The 21,555-nt window shown below is 38.2% G+C and overlaps 1 protein-coding gene across 1 annotated transcript; it reads right to left on the bottom strand.

The window, feature by feature from the left end:
* Positions 1 to 1,919: 1,919 nt before the first annotated feature.
* Positions 1,920 to 20,741, bottom strand: LOC121317064 (beta-soluble NSF attachment protein). The gene is made up of 11 exons (XM_041252648.1): positions 20,513 to 20,741; positions 10,679 to 10,758; positions 10,092 to 10,208; positions 8,959 to 9,005; positions 8,750 to 8,827; positions 8,226 to 8,281; positions 7,776 to 7,860; positions 7,451 to 7,555; positions 6,969 to 7,037; positions 6,392 to 6,442; positions 1,920 to 4,498 (listed from the first exon to the last, which is right to left on the bottom strand). Exons 1-11 carry the CDS (start codon positions 20,608 to 20,610, stop codon positions 4,397 to 4,399), a joined length of 888 nt encoding a protein of 295 aa, XP_041108582.1. The 5' UTR covers positions 20,611 to 20,741; the 3' UTR covers positions 1,920 to 4,396.
* Between the last annotated feature and the right edge of the window lie 814 nt (positions 20,742 to 21,555).

The following is a 21,555-nucleotide window of genomic DNA, read 5'->3' as shown; positions in this document are numbered from 1 at the left end:
AACCAGAGAAAATGGAGAAGAAATTACCTTAAAGGCAGACAGAAACTTTTTTGCACACATGGCTTATCACAGCTCAGAGCAGAAACCCTCAAATGACAGCGGTACTGGCTTATCCACTAGGACTGTTGCAATGGGCTCTAGTTTCCTCAGATGAAAACAAACAAACTGACCTTTGCAAAAGAGCTTTAAAAGACTGCTTCTCCTGAAGAAACTATTCCAAAGCCACCTGCTTGTATCAGTGATGGAATGAGTCTTGTTCAGAAGCTAAAAGGGGATGGCAGCACCTCTGGAGGTCTTGCTGACCTATTGTTATCGTTTGCACTTGGGGAAGGTTCAAACAGTGAAAGGACTGATATTATATTTGACGTCTACAGAAACAACTCCATCAAAAATTCTGAGCGATCAAACAGGGCTGCAGACAGGCAAATTTCACAAACATTGCAAGTGGTCACAAAGTTCAACAGTGGCACAGATTTCTATCAAATCCTGCAAACAAGCAAAGTCTCATCAAATTTATGGTAGAACAGAAACTGCAAAAACACAGGAGGAAGCTGAATGATAAGGTTATGTTTGTTACCTGTGGAGAATTGCTTCAAGGTGACCCAGGAGGATGACGAAGACGTACAGGAGTCGAGATGATGCACCCAGGAAGACGCTGACTCAATAATTATTTTTCATGCTGCTTATGCACCATCCTACTACAAAGCAGTTACTGTCATTTCTAAAGACACACATGTGTTTATCCTCTGCCTATCCCTATTATTTCTTTAGCACAGGCTTAAATGTGAAATTGGTTATGACTTTACATAAAGTGTGAAAAGTTACAATGCTTGTATTTGTCTATTAAAACACATTTTTTGTTTTATTTTTTAAACATCTCATGTAAGCAATTTCACAGGGTCTGAAAATGTAATCACATTTACCAAAATAAAGGAACATTAACAATGTTTCTTAATTCAAAAATATCCTTAGCCCAATGCTATGCTGCATTGTATGTCAGTTATTTCCAAAATAACCAATACCCCTGGAATAGAACCTTTGCATCTTTAGAAATCTATGAGCTGTTTGAATAAAGCAGCTTTAAATCCAGGTATGCAGAATGTATGTTGCAGCAACTACATTGAAAGTTTTAGCACACTGACAGTTAAACCTGATATCAGGGTTTTGTGACTGTGCATAGCATGTATTTATTAATTCTGCAATTTAGTTATTTTATGTCTGAAGTGTATTGCAATGAGGCAGAGTACACTTCTTTCGAGTCCTTTTACCATATGTTTTTGGTCCCCCCCCCCCCCCCCCCCCCCCCCCCCCCCTACACCAATAAGCCTGTGTTGTATGCTTTTTTTTTGATGGCAACAATGGTCATTTCTCTCATTTTTAAAGTTTCATAATTGGCCATTTGTAATTGTTGGTAACTGCATTATTCTGGAGGAAGGGTTGAATTACTGCCAAGTCAGTTTTTCTTAAATTTGCTGTGAATTTCTCTGGACCCATCACTGAGCAAGCTTTTGAGCAGTTATTGTCATACAGCACATATGACAGTTACACCATTCTCTTCCACATGCTTTAATCATGTTATATTAATCTTAAATATGGATACTGACATGACTGCTGAGTGTTGCAGGGAACTACATTTCTATGTACACCTGTATGTAATGTTCTCTATTCAGACACGTTAAAATAAATCAGCTGTTATGTTTATAGCCATTTTAAATTGCAGATTTATTAATGTCCACCAAAGATCAACATCCTTCACGCATTCAGTTAGTTTTATCTGACTTTAAAATTCAAATATTTTTTAAACTACTGTAATGTTAAAAAAGGAACGTTTGTATATATTTATTATTTACGTCATTGGATTTATGCAGTTTTTATGAATGAGGGCTTTTCATTCAGTGCAAATTCAACACACAACACCATTATTCTTAGATCTATTTTATTACTGTACAGTTTTACATACATTGACACATTGCTAGAGCTGGTGGAGAAAGACTAATCATTTCATTACATTTAGAAGAGACTTCATGACGTGCTGCAATTGTTTGACTGCAAGGAACAATAAATTATTACGTGGTGTTCTTTTGTTTGAAACAGTTTCAATGCGGTTCACAACACTTTGCATTACGTTCAATGATGTAACATGCTATAGATTGTATTTTGTAACAGGTCCACAAATTCACAATACATTTACGCAATAAACATGTTATACATTTTGAGGTTATTTTCATTGAACCAATGACACCAAAAGGATTTGAATGCATGCTTTCACAACTGTGCAAAAAACACGAAAAAAAAAAACAGGAAGTGTAACCATAGTTATTAAAAGGAACATCTACAAATCAAGGAATAAACCGCAACAAGTCTAAATGACCATCATGCCAGATTGTGCATTCGCTTACTTTTTTAGTCTTAATAAAACAAAATATATAAGGTGACAAGACAGATTAAAACAGGTTTCTATGAACAGAAAGTGAATCGTTTGAGGAGCAGAGACATTTAAAACTGTATATCACAGCACTACACTAGTGTTGCTGTAAGATTTAGGGCATCCTTTGAAATGCATATTCTGACATCAACAACCGTCTCTGTTGTACAGTACATTTGTTTGCAAAAGATCACTTTAAAAAAGAAAATGAATGTTACAAATCAAATGGGACTGGAACCATCCCAAGCATAACTTTAAATTTTGGATTTACCATCTACCATTCCTGTGTTAGGAACAATTACTGAGCTGTTGTGCTTCTCAATGCAATAGCATTTAAAAAAGTGAAGCTTTATATATTTAAAACTAAATCACAACAACACACACAGATTAGTATTACTTTCCTGCTGAATCCAAGTTGAGCAAAAACATTATTTATTTATTTTAAAGTGGTCTAGTGATGTCTAGATGGCTTTTTTAAAATTTTATTTAGGTGTGTCCAATTATAATCCCCCCATCCCCTCAATTTTCTCCCAATTTGGAATGCCCAATCGCTTTTCTCCTTGCCACAGCAATTCCTCACATGGTTGAGGAGACCCGAAGATTCAGTGGGCGTCCTCCGATTCCACGACCAGCTTCCTTTTTCACCCAGGAACTCGAGAGCGGATGTCAGCGAGCTACCGACCTCTGGAGGACAAAGGCCAGCCCTGCAGGTGTCCGTCCAGAGTACACTGGGCTCCTGGCCAGCATGGTCTGCTGTAGAGCGATGAGGAGAAACAGTCCCTGCCAGTTTTACCTCCCTAAGCCACTGGAGCGCCTGGGCTACTGCGACGCTCCCTTTGGAGTCCCCAGCAAAGACTGGCCTACTTCGCACAGCCAGGACATGAACTTGCGCTGTATGTCTCTCCCTGCGAGCCATGCGGCTGCTATTCTACCAGATGAGCAATAGATGTCATTTTTTGTGTTTTTTAAAACTTTGTTCTTTCATAAAAGTTATTTTATATTATCTTTTTTGCTTAAATGTTTTTACAATGAAACAAAACTAATGTTAAATATTTTGTGCCACGCTAGCATCATCCACTCAAATCACTATGGTCTGTACAATTGTGCCCTCTACTTCCATCCTAGAATAACTAGACGAATGAAGCACATTTTAGCACCAAAGCAGGATTGCTTTTGATGGAAACACACAGCAAGCGAAATCAGCATCTGTAATGTTTGATATTAGCATTGAAAACATAAAATGTTTACTAAACCAAATTGAACTGACAATCCCCACCCCCCCCAATTTAAAATAAAAAAACAGGGAAAAGCCATGCTTACCATACCACAAAACTGTAAAACTAACCAGGCTTGTACAGTCCATCAAAACTGCAAATAGGTCATAATAAATATTCGTAACATGAACAAGGTACAAATGAACCATTCTTATCTACACAGCATAATTCAACAAAAGGAAGAAACTGATGTGTATTATTTTAAATCTATATTTATTAATATAAAAAACATATGGATTAATCCTCACTGTAAATTATCAAATAATTACAACTGTACATCACGCAAGTACTTGCACTAGTACTACACACGTAATTATATGAGAAAGTGGAAATTTTAACTAGTTGGAACGTTTGTCTCTGGAATGGCTTTTTTCTTGGTTGCCAGTTGTAGAAACTGTTCAAGGCTACATATTCTGTAGCTACATTTTCATGAAATGTAATGATTTGTATTTAGAAGCACTTAAGGGGAAGACAACCTTCAACTGATCCCACTCCTTATTCTACTCAGGAAAACAAAGGGGTAAACAGGGGCAACTCAGATTACAGCTTGATTCAAAAATACTCAAGTATTTTGGTTTAAAGGAAATAAAAATGCAGCTATTAGCACTGAACACATAATGTACCCAATAATGGTCATCGGACATTGCACAAAACAAAACATAAAATTAGGCGGCATGCCACAATATGCTCCAGTTTCTCATTTGAGGTCCCCTGCATCGCCCTGGATGGTCTTTTTAAGACGAAGCAGCATGGTAGTTAGCCACTGGTCCAAACGAGATACAGAATCAAATTCTTTGACCTAACAGATGGATAGATATGATTGAAAAATACATGAAAATAAGCATATCCACTCATTAAAGCATGAGTGTAACAATGATTATATAAAATACAGCATGTGGAATATAAGTGCTGGGACAAACACAGGATTTTCATGTTTTGAAATTTGCTCAGTTAAAATATTCATCTGGATATTTGTTCCTTTTCAAAAAGTAATACAAGGCATTATATTGCTCAGAACACGGGCAGAGACAGCATAGCAGAAGGGGCAGTTGTTGAAAGGCACAGATCAGGGAATGGGTATAAAAATATAATATCAAAGGCCTTGAATATCCCTTCGAACACGGTCAAGACGATTATTAAGAAGTGGAAGGTGGATTGCACCACCAAGACCCTGCCTAGATCACGCTGTCCCTCCAAACTGGATGACCGAGCAAGAAGGAGACTGATCAAAGAGGCTACCAAGAGGCCAATGGCAACTTTGTAACAGCTATAGGCTTTTATGGCCAAGACTGGTCAAAGTGATCATGTGACAATATCCCAAGCACTCCACAAATCTGGCCTGTAGGGCAGGATGGCAAGAAGGAAGCCATTACTCAAGAAAGCCCACCTTGAATCCCGTTTGAAGTATGCAAAAAACCACACAGGAGATTCTGTAGCCATGTGGCAAAAAGTTTTGTGGTCTGAAGAAACTAAAATGGAACTTTTTAGCCTAAATGCAAAGCGTTATGTTTGGTGCAAACTCAACACATCGCATCACCCAAAGAACATCCCTACTGTGAAGCATGGTGGTGGCAGCATCATGTTATGGGGATGCTTCTCATCGGCAGGGACTGGGGCACTCAGGATAGAAACAAAAATGAATGGAGCAACGTACAGAGAAGTCCTTGAGGAAAAGCTGCTGCCCTCTGCAAGAAAGCTGAAACTGGGACGGAAGTTCACCTTTCAGCATGACAACGACCCAAAGCACGCAGCCAAAGCTACACTGGAGTGGCTAAGGGACAAAAAAGTAAATGTCCTTGAGTGGCCCAGTCAAAGCCCCGACCTAAATCCAATCGAAAATTTGTGGCATGACTTGAATATAGATGTCCATCAATGCTCCTTCAAGGCACTTGACAGAGCTTGAACAGTTTTGTGAAGAAGAATGGTCAAACATTGCCAAATCTAGGTGTGCAAAGTTGGTAGAGACCTATCTCCACAGAATCACAGCTGTAATTGCTGCCAAAGGTGCTTCCACCAAGTGTTAACTCAGGGGCGTGGAAACTTATCCAACTATGATCTTTCAGTTTTGTATTTTTAATATCTAATTTTTTTCTCAATAAAAACTTGTTACCCCTTAACAGTATGGAGTATGGTGTGTAGATAAGTGGAAAAAATGTATGCATTTAAAGGCATGAAACTCTGAGGCACGGACACAACAAAATGTGAAAAAAGTTCAACGGGGTGTAGGATTGCTATAGGCACTGTGTATTGACTCAAGGGGGTGAATACTTATGCAATCAATTATCGGTTTTATATTTGTAATTAATTTAGAACAATTTGTAGATTTTATATTTCACTTTGACATTTGACAAAACTCCTAATTAAATCCATTTTGATTCCATGTTGTAACACAATAAAATGTGGAAAAGTCCAAGGGGGGTGAATACTTTTGAGAGCCGCTGTGTGATGTTGTGTGTATATATATATATATAATATATAGTATAGATATATAGATATATATATTTAAAGACGAGTGTCCCTCACAGCCCTCCCAACAAATTAACTGTTATTACATGGACAAGATTGCTTAAATAAGATATTTGATGAATTTCACAGATAGTTAAACAAATCACATACACCTTAAAGTAGTGATTAGGTTTCTTTTTTTAATACATAGTAGGTCAAGCTGCAGATCAATCAGAATGGCACTTACCGCCTCTGTAAAGGCTTCACTGTTCTGCTCTTCATGTGCCTCAAGCAGTTTCTATTCAAAACACAAAACAAACAAACAAAGCAATGAACAGAAGCAGAGTTATTGTTGCTGCTTTGCAATGGCCCTACAAGTCAGTTTACAATGACATCCTATTATTCCCTACTCATGGCAGATGGCTTGCACAGTATGGGTTACTTCACTTTCTAAATATCCTCACCTCCCAGCACAGATGAGGGGGATAACATGCAGGAGGTAAATACCTGTGAACTGGGGAATTGTGTGCAAGCAGGTTATTTTTAATTTATTTGATTTAAGAAGTCGGTACCCATTACACAATTCCATTGATCATATTAATTATTCTGCATATAAACCTCTGGATTGCAGATTTATTTTTCCTGCCCAGATTCCAGGAAAGGTTTTATGAGTTCTTATCTTTTATCATCCATAACTATTAAATGCTCAATATAGCTGAATTACAAAATGCTAAAAGAAACTCAAATTAAATGACAAATGTTTCAACAAGGAGTCCTATTCAATGTCATCATTCAAGTACAGCTGCCAATTATATCTAATGTACCTTCACTAGCTTGCATTCTCTTGAATCAGCAAATGCAGGAAACATTTCTTCATACTTCTCAACAGCAAGCTAAATATGGAAAAAAACAAAAAAAACAAACAAACAAACAAACAAAAAAAAAACTTACAACATTAGACCAAAAAAATGTCTCCTCACTAAACTGAATAAGCTGTTATGGAGCTTGCCTGCTATAGCATATGGTGCGATTGTGTACATGTCTGGAGCTGTTTCAAAGCCAAGCTTGATTTTCATTAGCTTTATCCTTAGCTGTCCTTCAACTACATGTTACCATAAAACAGCTTTGCAAAAGTAACCTGGAGCGGGTGGAGCATAGAAGGGCAAAACAGCATTCAGAAAGGTGATGTTCGTAACCAAGATTTTAGTTTTCACAGAGCTCAAAATGCAGAATTTGTCAGGAATCAAAAGGTACTGCAAATAATTTAACATGAAAATAATTTAGAAAGATCAAACAGTAAGCATACCTTGGCATTTAGCTCATCGACAATAAAATGACACAGTGCAGCCTTAAAGAAATACTCTTTTGCACTGTATTTCAGTAAGGGGTTATCCATAGTGTTAGTCCCAACCTGGAAGATACAAAATGTGTAAAAGTGTTTGTACGTGGCTTTTTTTTGGTGGTTTTTTTTTTTTTTTGCTTAAACTTTTATTTTAAACAGTAGGGTTACAGTAATGTTCTATTTTCCCCCAAGTAAAATACTAAATTGTATGTTTTCAATATGTAAGACTATGACAAACTTAAACGCTTTAAGAGATATACTTGTTTTAATGCACATTCAAAATACAGACCTGCTCATAGATTTCAATAGCCTTCTGGTATTGCTCCAGCTGTGCACCATATGAAGCCACCTTCAGCAGACACTTGTTTGCCGAACTACAACACAGATGTGACCTTGTTATTTGACCAAAATGCTCTCCAATCACGTTAACATTACTCAAACGTATATATAGCTGAAACCCTCCACATTTTGAAACCTGCATGCTCCAGGTACTACTTGCCATTAAACAAAGTTATAAATTACACCAGAAAGCTCTGTTCTGGCAAAAAACTGAAATTAAAAAAGGGTGAAATAATGAAGGGGCTTTATACAGAAAAAATATAGTACTGGTAAAATGTATTGTCAACATGGCCTAACTGAACTAACCAAATTTGTGAATTCTCAAATCGTGAAATATTGAAGGAGCACTGTAGTTCACAGTGGTGCTTGAATGAAAAAAGTACTGCCCTCAGGCCCTAACCTGTTAGATTCTTCCCCTTTGTAATAATCTGCTGCCTGCTCATAGTGTGCAATTGCCTGCAACAAAACAATTAAACAATGATATAAGGTTATTTCTGTTTGTTTCCTTTTGTAGCAACATCTATGCCACTGCATAACTCGGTGCTACAATTCTCTTGATGTGCTACTGTATTACCTTTTAGTGTTCTGTGACATTAATTTCTCTGTGTGGTTTTGCTCAGTGGCTTACCAAAAAGTGTATAGGTGGTTATAGGCGTTTCAATAGATAGAAAACAACTACTTTTGAATACTATTAATCATTTGTAAACCTTAAAAGGAAATTCAAGTACAGAAATGTGTTAGACAATGAGCTTGCATTATAATTTTGCACAGTCAATATAAAATACCACACATAAGAGTAATAAAACAATTGTGATACTGAATTACAAAACAAGGCAGTTGCAGAAACAGTTAAAATATGGCTTACAATATACATCTCAATTTTCATTTGTGTGGTTTCTTTCCATTTAGATGAACACATATTACCTTTTCGATATCAACCAATTCAGATTCATAAATTTCAGCAATTGTGATGTGGTGTTTAGCAGCAATGGTGAACCTTCCCTGTGAATCAAAATTTACACAAATTAGATAACCTTCAAAGACATAAAAAACACAGCACAAACAGCCCAATACAAGACAAAGGTTATTTACATTTCTTACTCCAGGTGTTTACAAATTCACAGGATTCTTACCATATCTGTGTATATGTCGATGGCTGCATTTAAGCAGTTGATAGCCTCTATTGGGTGTGCATTTGGAAAGAGGAATGAAAAAAATCAATATACTCATCACAACACAATCAAGTGAACAAGCTCAACAGAAAGCCCTCTATTGCAAACATACTTGCATCCTAATTCAGTTAATTAAAAGGGATACTAATATTATCCAAGAAGGAAATAAATCAGAATGAAAAAGTTATATTGCTTTCATATACAAATGTAAAGCCAGAAATTACTGAGACAGCATTAAAGCACAGTAGCCTCATTTAAATTATCCCGCATTCTGTTGTTGGTAGCAGTGGTGTAAGTAAATACATTATTATGTGTTGATATAACGAGTTTACAACACAAACACCATAATCCCATTAAGCAACTGGGCTCTGCAGTAATGTATATGTTTGAAATAAGAGTTTGATCCTCAAAATAATCAAAATCGCATCAGGCAAAGCCTTTAAGGAGAAAGGCACATCAGACTTATTTGGAAGTCCAGCTCAAGACATGCATGTCCACTAAATATCTACCGATACAGGTTGCTAAATTTGATGAAACAGCAGATTTTCCACTTGTGTGGATGAAGGTTTATACACAAGCACCAGGTCCACTATAGTAGCTTTGACTGTTTGTTGATCCAGCCATTTCAGGTTGATAATAAAATTGGTTTTTGGTCATAAATCTCCACAATTTTTACTAAAATCTAAAACTCGACCCTGTACAGCTATGGCCAAAGGTTTTGCATCGCTCTATAGAATTAACTCATTTTGTTTCCCCAAAGTCAAATGAAACCTGCCAAATAAAGTTACGTTAACATATTGAATTACACACTACTTTGTAGGTTTCAATAACCTGCAAACTGAAAAATTTGACATTTTGAAATCTAACATGAAATACTGTACTACTATTATGGCTTCCGGTACACTTTTGCAATATCATTTTGGAGTTTCTTTGATAAATAAAAGATCAAAATTCTGTTCATATAGTTTTTTTTTTCTTTTTCTTTTTACTAATGTCGCAATCGTAAAATTCAAGGTAATGCAAAACTTCTGGCCACAGCTGTATATACTAGAGAATCAGATCTTTGCTTCAATAAAAAAATTTAAATTTCTCACCCTGTGGATCTGCCTTCTTGTAAGCATTCCCCGCGTCTACGAAGCTGGTGGCAGAATCATGTTTGCTCTGAAGCTGCATGTGGAGCTTGGCTGCCTGGCAGAAGGCACTTCCTGCAGCTGAAAAAAAATAAAGGAAACCATTAAGTTTTATAAGAAACTGATTCTAAAAAGGAAAAGTACTGTCCAACATTGAGACGGCCCATTTAAAAGGATGAATTCCACAGGGTTGGATATTTCTTTTGGAATTACTTCATAATTTGAATTCCAAATGACAGCAAATTTCTGGCACTGGTTGTGTTTTTGTGATTTTAACTGTGCAATAAAAACACAACTAATCAGCAGAGGTCGCAAAAAAACTACACCAAACAGAAAATGCACCAGTCCTATAGATGTGAAGAGGCTTTATTACTGTAAATAATGTAATTCAATATTGAACTTTTCCTTGACAATATTTATGATATGTGATGCAAGTTAAAAAATAAACTTCCTGTACTGATAAATAAATGAAAAATGACCTTATTATTATTATTATTATTATTATTATTATTATTATTATTATTGTTAATTTAAAAACAACTAAAACTTACCATTCCAATTCTTGGCCATCTTAAACATATTTGCTGCCCTTGCGTACATCTCACATGCTTCTTCCACTTTAGAGTTTCCCCTAAAAACACAATTTAGGAAGACCATTAAATAATAGACCTTTAACAGGCTATATGCATCTAAGAGAAGTAGCCTATGTCAGACATTAGGGGGAAATGGCACTACTGCATACAATAAGCTAGAATTGTATACTGTAACTCTGTTTTGGCCCCCATAGACCACTCAAAGTGTAGCACTCCTCCAGATGTTTATTATATTGAGCTTCTCTTTGATCATTGAAACATTTCCTTACTTTTAGCTCCGATGAACAAGTAAAATCAAGATGACCCTAGATATGTAATGAGTAAAACACAGGCTGGACAAAAAAACAAAAAAAACTGACTCATGTAGTATGAACTTCTGTGTAAATGGGTGGTACTTTTTACACAAAAGTGTCAAACAGCATGCCTGGCATTTATTCTGTTACAGGATAAAAGACTTGTGTTGAATCAGTGCTGACCTGGCTGCTCATAGTTGCCTTACTAGCAGCATTTCTAATTTCTATCCTCCAACCTTTCTAGACAAGTGTGGCATGGCAGAGCCCTGCACATCAATATGGGGCAGGGCAAAGCCCTGCTAAAAATGTTTTTAGAACAGGTGAATTTATGGGTGTACGTAAATGCACTGTGTTTTATTGTATGGTTTGGGATTATTTACAGGAGGAAATATTGTTGATTTAAATGTGGCCTGGTAGAGGCGGTATTAGCAGCTCGTCTCTGCCAGACAGCTCGTGAAAATGCGTGGTTGGCAGTTGGTGATTACTGACATGCAAATTAAACTCCCGTGCGAAATGTGATCACCACCAGCTTAATTCAGGTATTACTAATCTGGAGATGACCACATGTATAAAAATCTGCGGCTTTTGTTGTTCAAGGTAGGTGTTCAAGAAGGAGGAACGAGAGCGGGTGTTTGAGAGAAAACAAAAGTAAAAAAGAAAGTAAAAATAAACAGAGCAGTACTTGGTTTTGGTGGTATTTGTTTGTTTTGTTAAACATTTTTATTTTTATTCAGTGAGCATAACTGTTTTGTTTATTTTATTTTGAATAAAAGCGCGCCGCAGCTCATCAACCCGCAAGTACCTGCCTGTCTGCGTCTCTGTCAGCTTCCTGCTCTGGGTGCCTCAGCAGGACAATGTAAGAATACCGTTTAGTTGATTGGATCAAACTACTTAATCCACACTTAACAGCAACCAAAAAATGAAAAAATGCTACAGTTGGTATTCTAAAAAATGGTATCAATTCTTAGACCAGTTTTTCAAAATTATATAAGACATTACTGTAGGTTAATAATGTCAGCGTCTTTTCACTGAAGTGTCCTCACACACCGTTGTATGCAGTTCCAAACTGAAGCACGGGTGCTGAAGTAGGGGAAGAGGGCAGTACGTGGGAGGTCTGCTGTCCTCTGGCAAGATGCCACAAGGTCATATCCTCTTGTTCCTGCAAGACTTCACAGTTCAGTTACAATGTGAAGAACAACCAAAGCTGAAGTAAATACTAAACTGTACCACTAGCATGGGTTCTGGAAACAAAAAAGTGTGATATTCAACAACGATCATTACCCCAGGTTCTAATCTCTAATTACAGGTACAATACAGATATTTTAATTAATGGGCTTACACTTAGTTGATGCACACCTACAGTCTGCCTTCTGACAAGCGCAAGGCAACGCTTAACAGACTAACTGTCCAGCTCTGCTCTTCCACCCAGCAAATGTCTTTCTTTTTGTGAATGCACCTTTCTGAATTAAGCTGAACCATGTTATGTGAAAACAAGGCTTCTTACTGTATGTGAATTTGTGCATAAAACTTCACCCTGTCTAACCTGGTGTGCTTTTTTACTATTATATAAAAGGATTATTACCCCTGAATACATGCTGTCTGAAAACTAGTGAAAATGGGTAAAGCATTATTAATCTCACCTCCTACAGAGCACAATCACCTCCAGTTAGGCATCAAGCAATGTTTTTAGTCACTGGGCACTGCATTAGTTGGGAACTGCACCATGTTACTGTACCCATTTGCTTGATATTTACTCTCTGCTGACTTTATTCCTAGCTCCTTTAATGTCTGATTTCACAGACCCCGATTAGCACTAAACTTGGGACTACTTAAGTTGCGGTATTTCAAGACTAGTGCTAATTGAGGATTGTGAAACCAACCATAAGTGTTCAGTCCTCTGAATCAATAAAAAAAACCTGTTTTATTTTGAGTGCCCAATTATTTTACACCGCCCCCACCATTTTCTCTCCAATTTAGAATGACCAATATTTTTTTTTTCAATCCTCCGATCCCATTTTCCAGTTTCCTGTTTTATATTGCTACATGTTTAATTCAGTCACAGCCTTCCTCAGCATCAGCAATCATAGCACAGTGAAATGCAGCTTAGGATATGCATTGCCTTAACTGTTTGTTTTAAGTTTATACATCTGGTTACTATTGTTCTGTGGAGTTACAGGCTACAGTCCTCATCACAGAAGCAAAGCCACATCTAAACAGCATTGCAAGGCTGTATTACAGTGGCAAGATATCAGCTAGAGAGACTGTTGTGGTACAGTAACATTACTGCAAAATATAGCATTATTTGTACAATTAAAAAATCCCAAATTACAAGCTAAACTTTATTTATATGCCAGGGACACAGGCATTGTGTTGTTTACATATTATACTACTGCACACACAAATACATTGTTTTAGAACAGAGCAATATTTGTGGGAGGCTTTTAGATGCCTGTACAGTATTTTGCAAAACTGCACATTTAATACATTTCAACAGGACGTGCTGAAAACAACGGCACACCTGCAACCGTTCCGAGAAAAGAAGTTTGAACTAAGTGGCTTGACATCTTGACTTAAGTTACAGTATCACTTAAATCATCATATATATCCCGAATTACTACTAAAATTAGCTACACATCTGTGTGAAGCGCACACTGCGGTCTTAAAGATGATTTACAATGAGTTAAACAGAACGCAGCCTGGTTCACGGGGTACACTGCAGTCACACAAATATTTATTACTGGCTAGCTCTTACATATTGTGACCTGGTTCTGTTTCGTCAGATATCAGTCTTAACTTGAAGTTGATTTAAAGTAGCATATTATATATATATATATATATATATATATATATATATATATATATATATATATATATATATATATATATTGTGATGATGTGTATGTACCAAACGTCAATTTGGAGGCTTTTGGACCCTGGGGCTAGCCACACACATTGTATGATGACGAATGTAACAATTGCTTAATTGTATAGTTAAGGTAACAATTGCTTAATTGTATAGTTAAGGTAACAATTGCTTAATTGTGTATTTAATGGGCAAATGCTGATCAGATGTGAGTGATCAAGTTGGGGTTAAAAAGGTTTTCAGTTGGTGTGTTCAGGGGAGAGGGTTGAAACGGAGAGCGAGGAAAGAAACTGATCGGTGGAAAGGTGTGTCGAAACAAAGGTACGAGTTCTGACAAAAGTGCTTGAATGTGATTTGGTTTAGGTGATTTATGGAATTGATTTAAACAGGGGAACAGGCTTACCCTGCCCTGCATTAGATAGAACTACTATTAACCAGTTTAATTAGCGCCTAAAGAAGGGCTAGGTTTTGTTTTATGTTTTTGTTTGTTTATAACTTCTGTTTGCTAATAAACGTACGCCACGGCGTTTACAGAGCACTTCCATTGCGTCGTGTAATAATTAAAGAAACAGACACCTGTTTGAAAGAACAACGTGGACTCCGGCTGAAAAGGTCAGAGTACATCACATTTGGTACCAGAAGTGGGGCTCTGTTTTTTTTTTTTTTTTTTTTGAGTGAGAACCCCTCAACATGGAAGAGTTACTTAAAACAGTTATACAGGCAACGACAGCGCAGCAACATGCCACAGCGGCTTTACAGGAGCATACCAAAGTCCTGGCAGAACAAGCGGCGCAGGATCGTCAAGAATGGAGACAACTATGGAGCCAGATGAATTCTGGAGACCGGGTGGGAGCAGCTTCTGAGGGACCACGTCCTATACGAGCTAGTCATGTTTTACAGAAAATGAACCCAGCAGATGACGTGGAAGCTTACCTTTTGGCTTTCGAAAGGACCGCCGAGCGAGAGGCTTGGCCACCTGAACAGTGGGCAGGCATTGTTGCGCCGTTTTTGAGTGGAGAGGCTCAAAAAGCTTATTTTGATTTGGAGCTAACAGAAGCAGCTAATTATAATCTTCTGAAAGCTGAGATTTTAGCAAGAGCGGGGGTCACCGCAGCGGTGAGGGCTCAACGCTTTCACGCTTGGAAATATGAAGATGGAAAAGCACCAAGGTCACAGCTATTTGACTTAATCCACTTAGCCCGTAGGTGGCTTCAACCCGAGAAGAATAGCTCAGCGCGGGTTGTGGAAATACTGGTCCTGGACCATTATCTAAGAAGCCTTCCAGTGGGTTTACGAAAATGGGTGGCACAGGGCAGTCCAAGCACTGCAGATGAACTAATCGCTCTGGTCGAGCGCCAACTCACTGCCCTGGAAATTGCCCAGCCCACATTTCGTTTTGCCAAAAGCAACTGGCGCCCCTCAAGCCCGAAACAACGCACCGCCGAGAATCCCGGTAAGAATGTGTGGGAAAAAGGGGGCGCTGAAGAGCGGTCTAGAACTGTGAAGGGACCTTGGGCAGGGGAGAATAAATTGTTTGAAATGCAGAGTTTTCCGTATAACAGTGTGCAATGTTTTAAATGTAATGGTTGGGGGCACATTGCCAGAAATTGTCCCGAAAGGGAGAAGGTAGAGTCAATGGACTGTCATGTGGTTACTACGGTAAATAACTTATTTTCATGCAGTTCACCAAAAACAGAGTATGTGGTTGCTGTTAAAATAGGGGATAAAAGCACAGTAGCTTTATTAGATTCAGGCTGTGGGCAGAGCTTGATATCCGCTGACCTGGTGGGGGAACACTTTTCTATAGACCAGGCGGGGGTACGAATAATGTGCATTCACGGTGATATTAAAACCTACCCAGCCACCACCGTAAATCTAAAAATAGGTTCCCAGGAAGTAAAGTTAAAAGTGGGGGTGTTACCTAGGCTTCCTTATCCAGTGATTGTAGGTCGTGATTGTACCGAATTTGCTCGCTTAGTACAGTTACGAGAGGTTTTTGTTGCCAGTAAGGAGTCGGGGCCATCTAGTGGCCAGGACCAAGAATTGTCTGAGTTGTTTCCGTTTGACGAGGAGGTACTAGCTGAACCTGGAAAAACTAGGAAGACACGAAGTCAAAAGTGTAGGACCCAAGCTAAGCCGCAAAGGCTCCCTGGGGGGAAGTATACAAGCAAAAGTACAGATCCCCAAAAGCGTGCAGGGCAGCCTAACAGGGAATCTGAGTCACGGGGAAATTTAGAAGATAACCTCCCCGAGATGTGGGAGGAGCTAGCAGTGTCTACTTTTGACTTCAAACGGGAACAAGTAGAAGATAAAATCTTACAATATGCCTTTAATCAAGCTGTGGTACCGGACGAATGTTATTGGGAAAATAGGGACACTGTGACTGTACCCCATTTCATTGTTAAAAATGATCTCTTGTATCGGGTCACTAGAACTGAATGTGGGGAGTGGTTAGAACAGTTACTGGTGCCAAGTAAGTTTAAAAGTTTAATACTACAGCTGGCACACAGCCATCTGTTAGGAGGGCATTTAGGCACACAGAAAACCAGAGACCGGGTAATGATGCGGTTTCATTGGCCGGGAGTCTATAAAGATGTAGAGCGGTTTTGTATAGCTTGCCCAGAATGTCAACTAGTCGCTGGCAGGAAACCTACTCGAGCCCCGCTAGTCCCGTTACCTGTCATAGACGTGCCATTTGAGAGAGTGGGAATGGACTTAATTGGGCCCCTGGAAAAGTCTAAAACAGGGTTCCAGTACATTCTGGTCATTGTGGATTATGCCACTAGATACCCAGAGGCTATACCGTTAAGGAATACTAATTCAATGAACATAGCACAAGCGCTGATACAGGTCTTTTCTAGGGTCGGTTTCCCTAAAGAGATCCTTACCGACCAAGGGACCCCCTTTATGTCCATAGTTATGAAAGAGATGTGTAAGTTGTGCAAAGTAAAAAAAATTACTACCTCTGTTCACCACCCACAAACGGATGGTTTGGTGGAACGGTTTAATAAAACGTTAAAACAAATGATAAAAAAGGTAATGCGCATAGATGGCAAAGACTGGGATAGTTTTCTTCCTTATCTTATGTTCGCTATCAGAGAGGTTCCTCAAGCGTCAACTGGGTTTTCCCCGTTTGAATTGTTGTATGGGAGACAGCCGAGGGGAATCTTAGATGTTGTCAAAGAAGTGTGGGAGGGGACACCACCTAGAGGGGACAATCTGGTTGAGTATGTATTAAAAATGAGAGATAGAATGGAAAAGGTCAGCAGGCTGGTGAATGAAAATCTGGTCAGAGCACAAGAACTACAAAAGACGTCGTATAACGCCGGTGCTCGTTTAAGAGAGTTTAAAGTGGGAGACAAAGTGTTAGTTTTGCTGCCTTCACATGCACACAAGTTTTTGGCTAAATGGCAGGGACCTTTCCAAATAGTGGAGAAGTTAAGTAATGTAAACTATAAGGTGTGCCAGACAGGGAAAAGGAAACCATACCAGATTTACCATGTCAATCTGCTGAAACCGTGGGTAGACAGGGAACCTTTAGTAGGCACAGTACAGTATGAAGAGTTAGAACTGGGTCCTGAGTTGCCGGGCACGACAAGTGTAACTGAAATAAAAATTGGTAAACACTTGACTGCGGAACAGAGTACTAAAATTGAAGAACTAATTAATAGATATGACGACGTGTTCTCAGACTTGCCAGGGAGAACTAATCTTATATCCCATAGTATTATTACCCCTGTGGGAGCCCGAGTCAGGATGAAACCATTTCGAATTCCAGAGTCAAAACAGGGTGATCTGGCTAAAGAAATAAAAACGATGTTGGAATTACAAGTAATTGAGGAATCAAATAGTGACTGGTGCAGCCCGGTGTTGATGGTGCCAAAACCTGATGGAACTATAAGGTTTTGTATGGATTTCAGAAAAGTGAATGAAATATCAAAATTTGATGCATACCCAATGCCGAGGGTGGATGAATTGCTAGAAAGGTTGGGAAAAGCAAAGTATATCACCACACTTGACTTGACCAAAGGCTATTGGCAGGTGCCGTTGTCACCAGAGTCGAAAGAAAAAACAGCATTTGTAACTCCACAGGGTTTGTTCCAGTTTACAGTGTTGCCTTTTGGTCTGCATGGCGCACCAGCCACATTTCAAAGGCTTATGAACAGGATACTCAGGCCACATAGTCACTATGCAGCAGCTTATCTTGACGATGTGGTCATTTTTAGCATTGATTGGGAGTCTCATGTATACAAAGTGGAAGCGGTATTGAGATCGTTAAGGGAAGCAGGCTTAACAGCTAATAAAAAGAAGTGTGCATTCGCTCTGCAGGAGACAAAATATCTGGGGTTTTCACTCGGACGTGGCTTAATTAGACCACAGCAAAGCAAAATTGAAGCCGTTTTGTCTTGTGCCCGTCCAGTGAACAAAAAACAAGTCCGAGCCTTTCTCGGACTTATTGGCTATTATCGCCGGTTCATTGAAAACTTTGCCTCAAGAGCTGTGCCCTTAACGGAACTCACTAAAGCCTCCGCGTCTAACATGGTAAAATGGTCAGCAGAGGCTGAAAGGGCATTTTTAGACTTGAAATCAGCACTGTGCTCTGAGCCTGTTTTGATAAGTCCTGACTTTGATAAACCGTTTGTATTACAAACAGATGCTTCGGAAGTGGGTCTAGGGGCAGTGTTATCACAGTCCTGTGAGGGGGAGGAACATCCTGTTTTATTTTTGAGCAGAAAGCTCCTACCAAGGGAAAAAACATATGCCACAATAGAAAAGGAGTGCTTAGCTGTCAAGTGGGCAGTGGACTCGTTGAGGTATTATCTCTGGGGAAGGAGATTTACTCTGGTTACAGACCATGCCCCATTACAATGGATGTATCGTCAGAAAGACAAGAATGCGAGAATAACCAGGTGGTTTTTAACATTACAGCCCTACTGTTTTGACTTAATACATAGAAAAGGTAAAGAACACGTAAATGCTGATTTCCTGTCTAGGTTTCCACAGCCAGCAAAAATCTTGTATGCCCGACCCCACGGGATCGTGCAGAGGGGGAGGGTGTGTGATGATGTGTATGTACCAAACGTCAATTTGGAGGCTTTTGGACCCTGGGGATAGCCACACACATTGTATGATGACGAATGTAACAATTGCTTAATTGTATAGTTAATGTAACAATTGCTTAATTGTATAGTTAAGGTAACAATTGCTTAATTGTGTATTGAATGGGCAAATGCTGATCAGATGTGAGTGATCAAGTTGGGGTTAAAAAGGTTTTCAGTTGGTGTGTTCAGGGGAGAGGGTTGAAACGGAGAGCGAGGAAAGAAACTGATTGGTGGAAAGGTGTGTTGAAACAAAGGTACGAGTTCTGACAAAAGTGCTTGAATGTGATTTGGTTTAGGTGATTTATGGAATTGATTTAAACAGGGGAACAGGCTTACCCTGCCCTGCATTAGATAGAACTACTGTTAACCAGTTTAATTAGCGCCTAAAGAAGGGCTAGGTTTTGTTTTATGTTTTTGTTTGTTTATAACTTCTGTTTGCTAATAAACGTACGCCACGGCGTTTACAGAGCACTTCCATTGCGTCGTGTAATAATTAAAGAAACAGACACCTGTTTGAAAGAACAACGTGGACTCCGGCTGAAAAGGTCAGAGTACATCACAATATATATATAGATATAGATATATACATATTATATAAAGATGCTACAGTAAACTACTTAACTCTGAATTTTCTTAAAACAGTGACCGTACAATAAAAGGATATCACTTTTTGGACATTACTTATACAGTGCCACATTTATTGTTATATAATTTGCAAGTCCACAGTAAATACATTATCATGGTCTTTATTTTGGATTATCTAGGGGTCTGCTAAACCAATATACTGTAAAATGCAAATATCATTTTCTGCTTTGTTTGCATCCAGATGATTCTATCTATGATCAGTTTATAACAAATGAAACAAATTCCAAAGGAATTTAAATTAAAAAAATAATAATTATGGTAAATTTGAATGAAAAAGGAAAAAGATTTACTTGTTTAAAAGAAACAAAAAATTCTAACAGAATATTGTCTTTTTAATTATGTGCTCACTGTATACCTTTAACTGTTCCAAGCTGCTTGAATAGAAACACAACCATCTCAAACATAAATAAGGGGGAAAAAATAAATCAAGAAGAAATGGAATACGTTAATAACATATCTTACTAAAATTAAAGGGAGCTGTGTTGCTTACTACCAGTGCACGCCTGCGCTTTAATTTATTTACTGACACCCACCCAGTTAGTTTTTTTTTTTTTTTTTTTTTTTTTTTTTTTTTTAAATATAAGGCAAATATAAAATTCCCAGGATTTCAATAAAATATAGTTTCATGAAAAACTGGCGTTGGTAATATACATTTAAACTTACACTGAAAAAAAAATATATATATAAGACGGTGGAAGGCCTGACACGTATTTTTTGTATTGTATTTTTTATTTAAACACTCACGAATCTGCTACAGCGATTTTCCATATTTTTTTTTTATATACATAAACTGGACAGATCTTCTGAAAGCCACAAATGAATGGTTTATACAAACACACCCTCCCCCAGCTTATTCAATGCAATGCAGTACCGGCCCTAGCCTCCTTACCCAAACAAACCTCCCAAAAATGAATGCGAGGATTTCACTCTCTTCTCTGCTTCTGCCATAAGTTGGATAGCTTCCTTCTCTTTTCCAGAGTTGTCCATTTTTTATATTTTCTTGAATCTAGAAATGTACGTAATTAAAATATGCGTCTATCTGTAGAGACTGCAGAGAGGTTATTTACTGTACCTTCCTTCTACCCACTCACGACAGTCCACACTGCAATTCGTTTTGGGAAATGTAGTAGACGGTAACTTTGATGGGGAAGGATTTCAGTATAACGTATTGAGAATTAAACTACATATCCCAGAAAACTGGATGCGTCTTCGGAGGGCTACTCTGTGCACCGCTGATAGTTACACCTCCTACTTTATGATTTTTAGAATTAGTGGATTTACTTGACTGATAAAATGATTCATTTCAATTGCATTGAGCATCTCGCTGCATTCTGTTACCATAAAATGTTTAATAATCCACCCATAGGTAGTAGAATAGCTAAGGAAACTGTTGCCTAAAACAAAAATGCTATGTTCTGTATGACCTTGCTTTATTCATCTACATTGTTGCTGCAATCTCACTTTACTAAGTATGACCATGGTTAAGAACTTACACAATATTATAATATAAATAAATAAATAAATAAATAAATAAATAAAAAAATAAAAACGTCAGTACATGGCTATATATTGTGGGGTGGGGAAATAAACTGAAGTGTTGGAAAAAGGGGGACGGGGGGTGGGCAGGCGGAGAGTACCGGGATGGGGTCTTTATCTAGAATCGTGACTAAGATGGAGAAAAGAACACACTCACACAAACACCTTTAATATCTGTTGAGAACTATCCATAAATTAACAGTAGAAAGGAAAGAATAAGTGTTTTCTAGGAAATAAAACATGTATATCCCTAGCCTTAAATAAACCTAAATATTCTACCCACTAAATAAACTCTTAAACTATGAAATTATTGAAAAGGGAGCTGATCTCAATTATTTACAATGTAAAAGGAAGGTTCTTATTTCAGCCTGCAGGTGGCAGCATGCTCCACACACA

The sequence above is a fragment of the Polyodon spathula genome, chromosome 6, assembly GCF_017654505.1.
Source record: "Polyodon spathula isolate WHYD16114869_AA chromosome 6, ASM1765450v1, whole genome shotgun sequence".
NCBI classification, from domain to species: domain Eukaryota; kingdom Metazoa; phylum Chordata; class Actinopteri; order Acipenseriformes; family Polyodontidae; genus Polyodon; species Polyodon spathula.
The sequence above is the reverse complement of the archived record's forward strand: the minus strand, read 5'-3'. Positions and strand labels throughout refer to the sequence as shown.

Bases quoted from the DNA above. Each gene is read 5' to 3' on its own strand.
- LOC121317064 (XM_041252648.1), bottom strand. From the start codon at position 20,610: ATGGACAACTCTGGAAAAGAGAAGGAAGCTATCCAACTTATGGCAGAA. The intron at 7,861-8,225 runs GTTAGGGCCTGA...TCTGTGTTGTAG, and splicing joins AAAGGGGAAGAATCTAACAG to TTCGGCAAACAAGTGTCTGC. The intron at 6,443-6,968 runs GTACATTAGATA...TGTTTTGAATAG, and splicing joins GAGAATGCAAGCTAGTGAAG to AAACTGCTTGAGGCACATGA.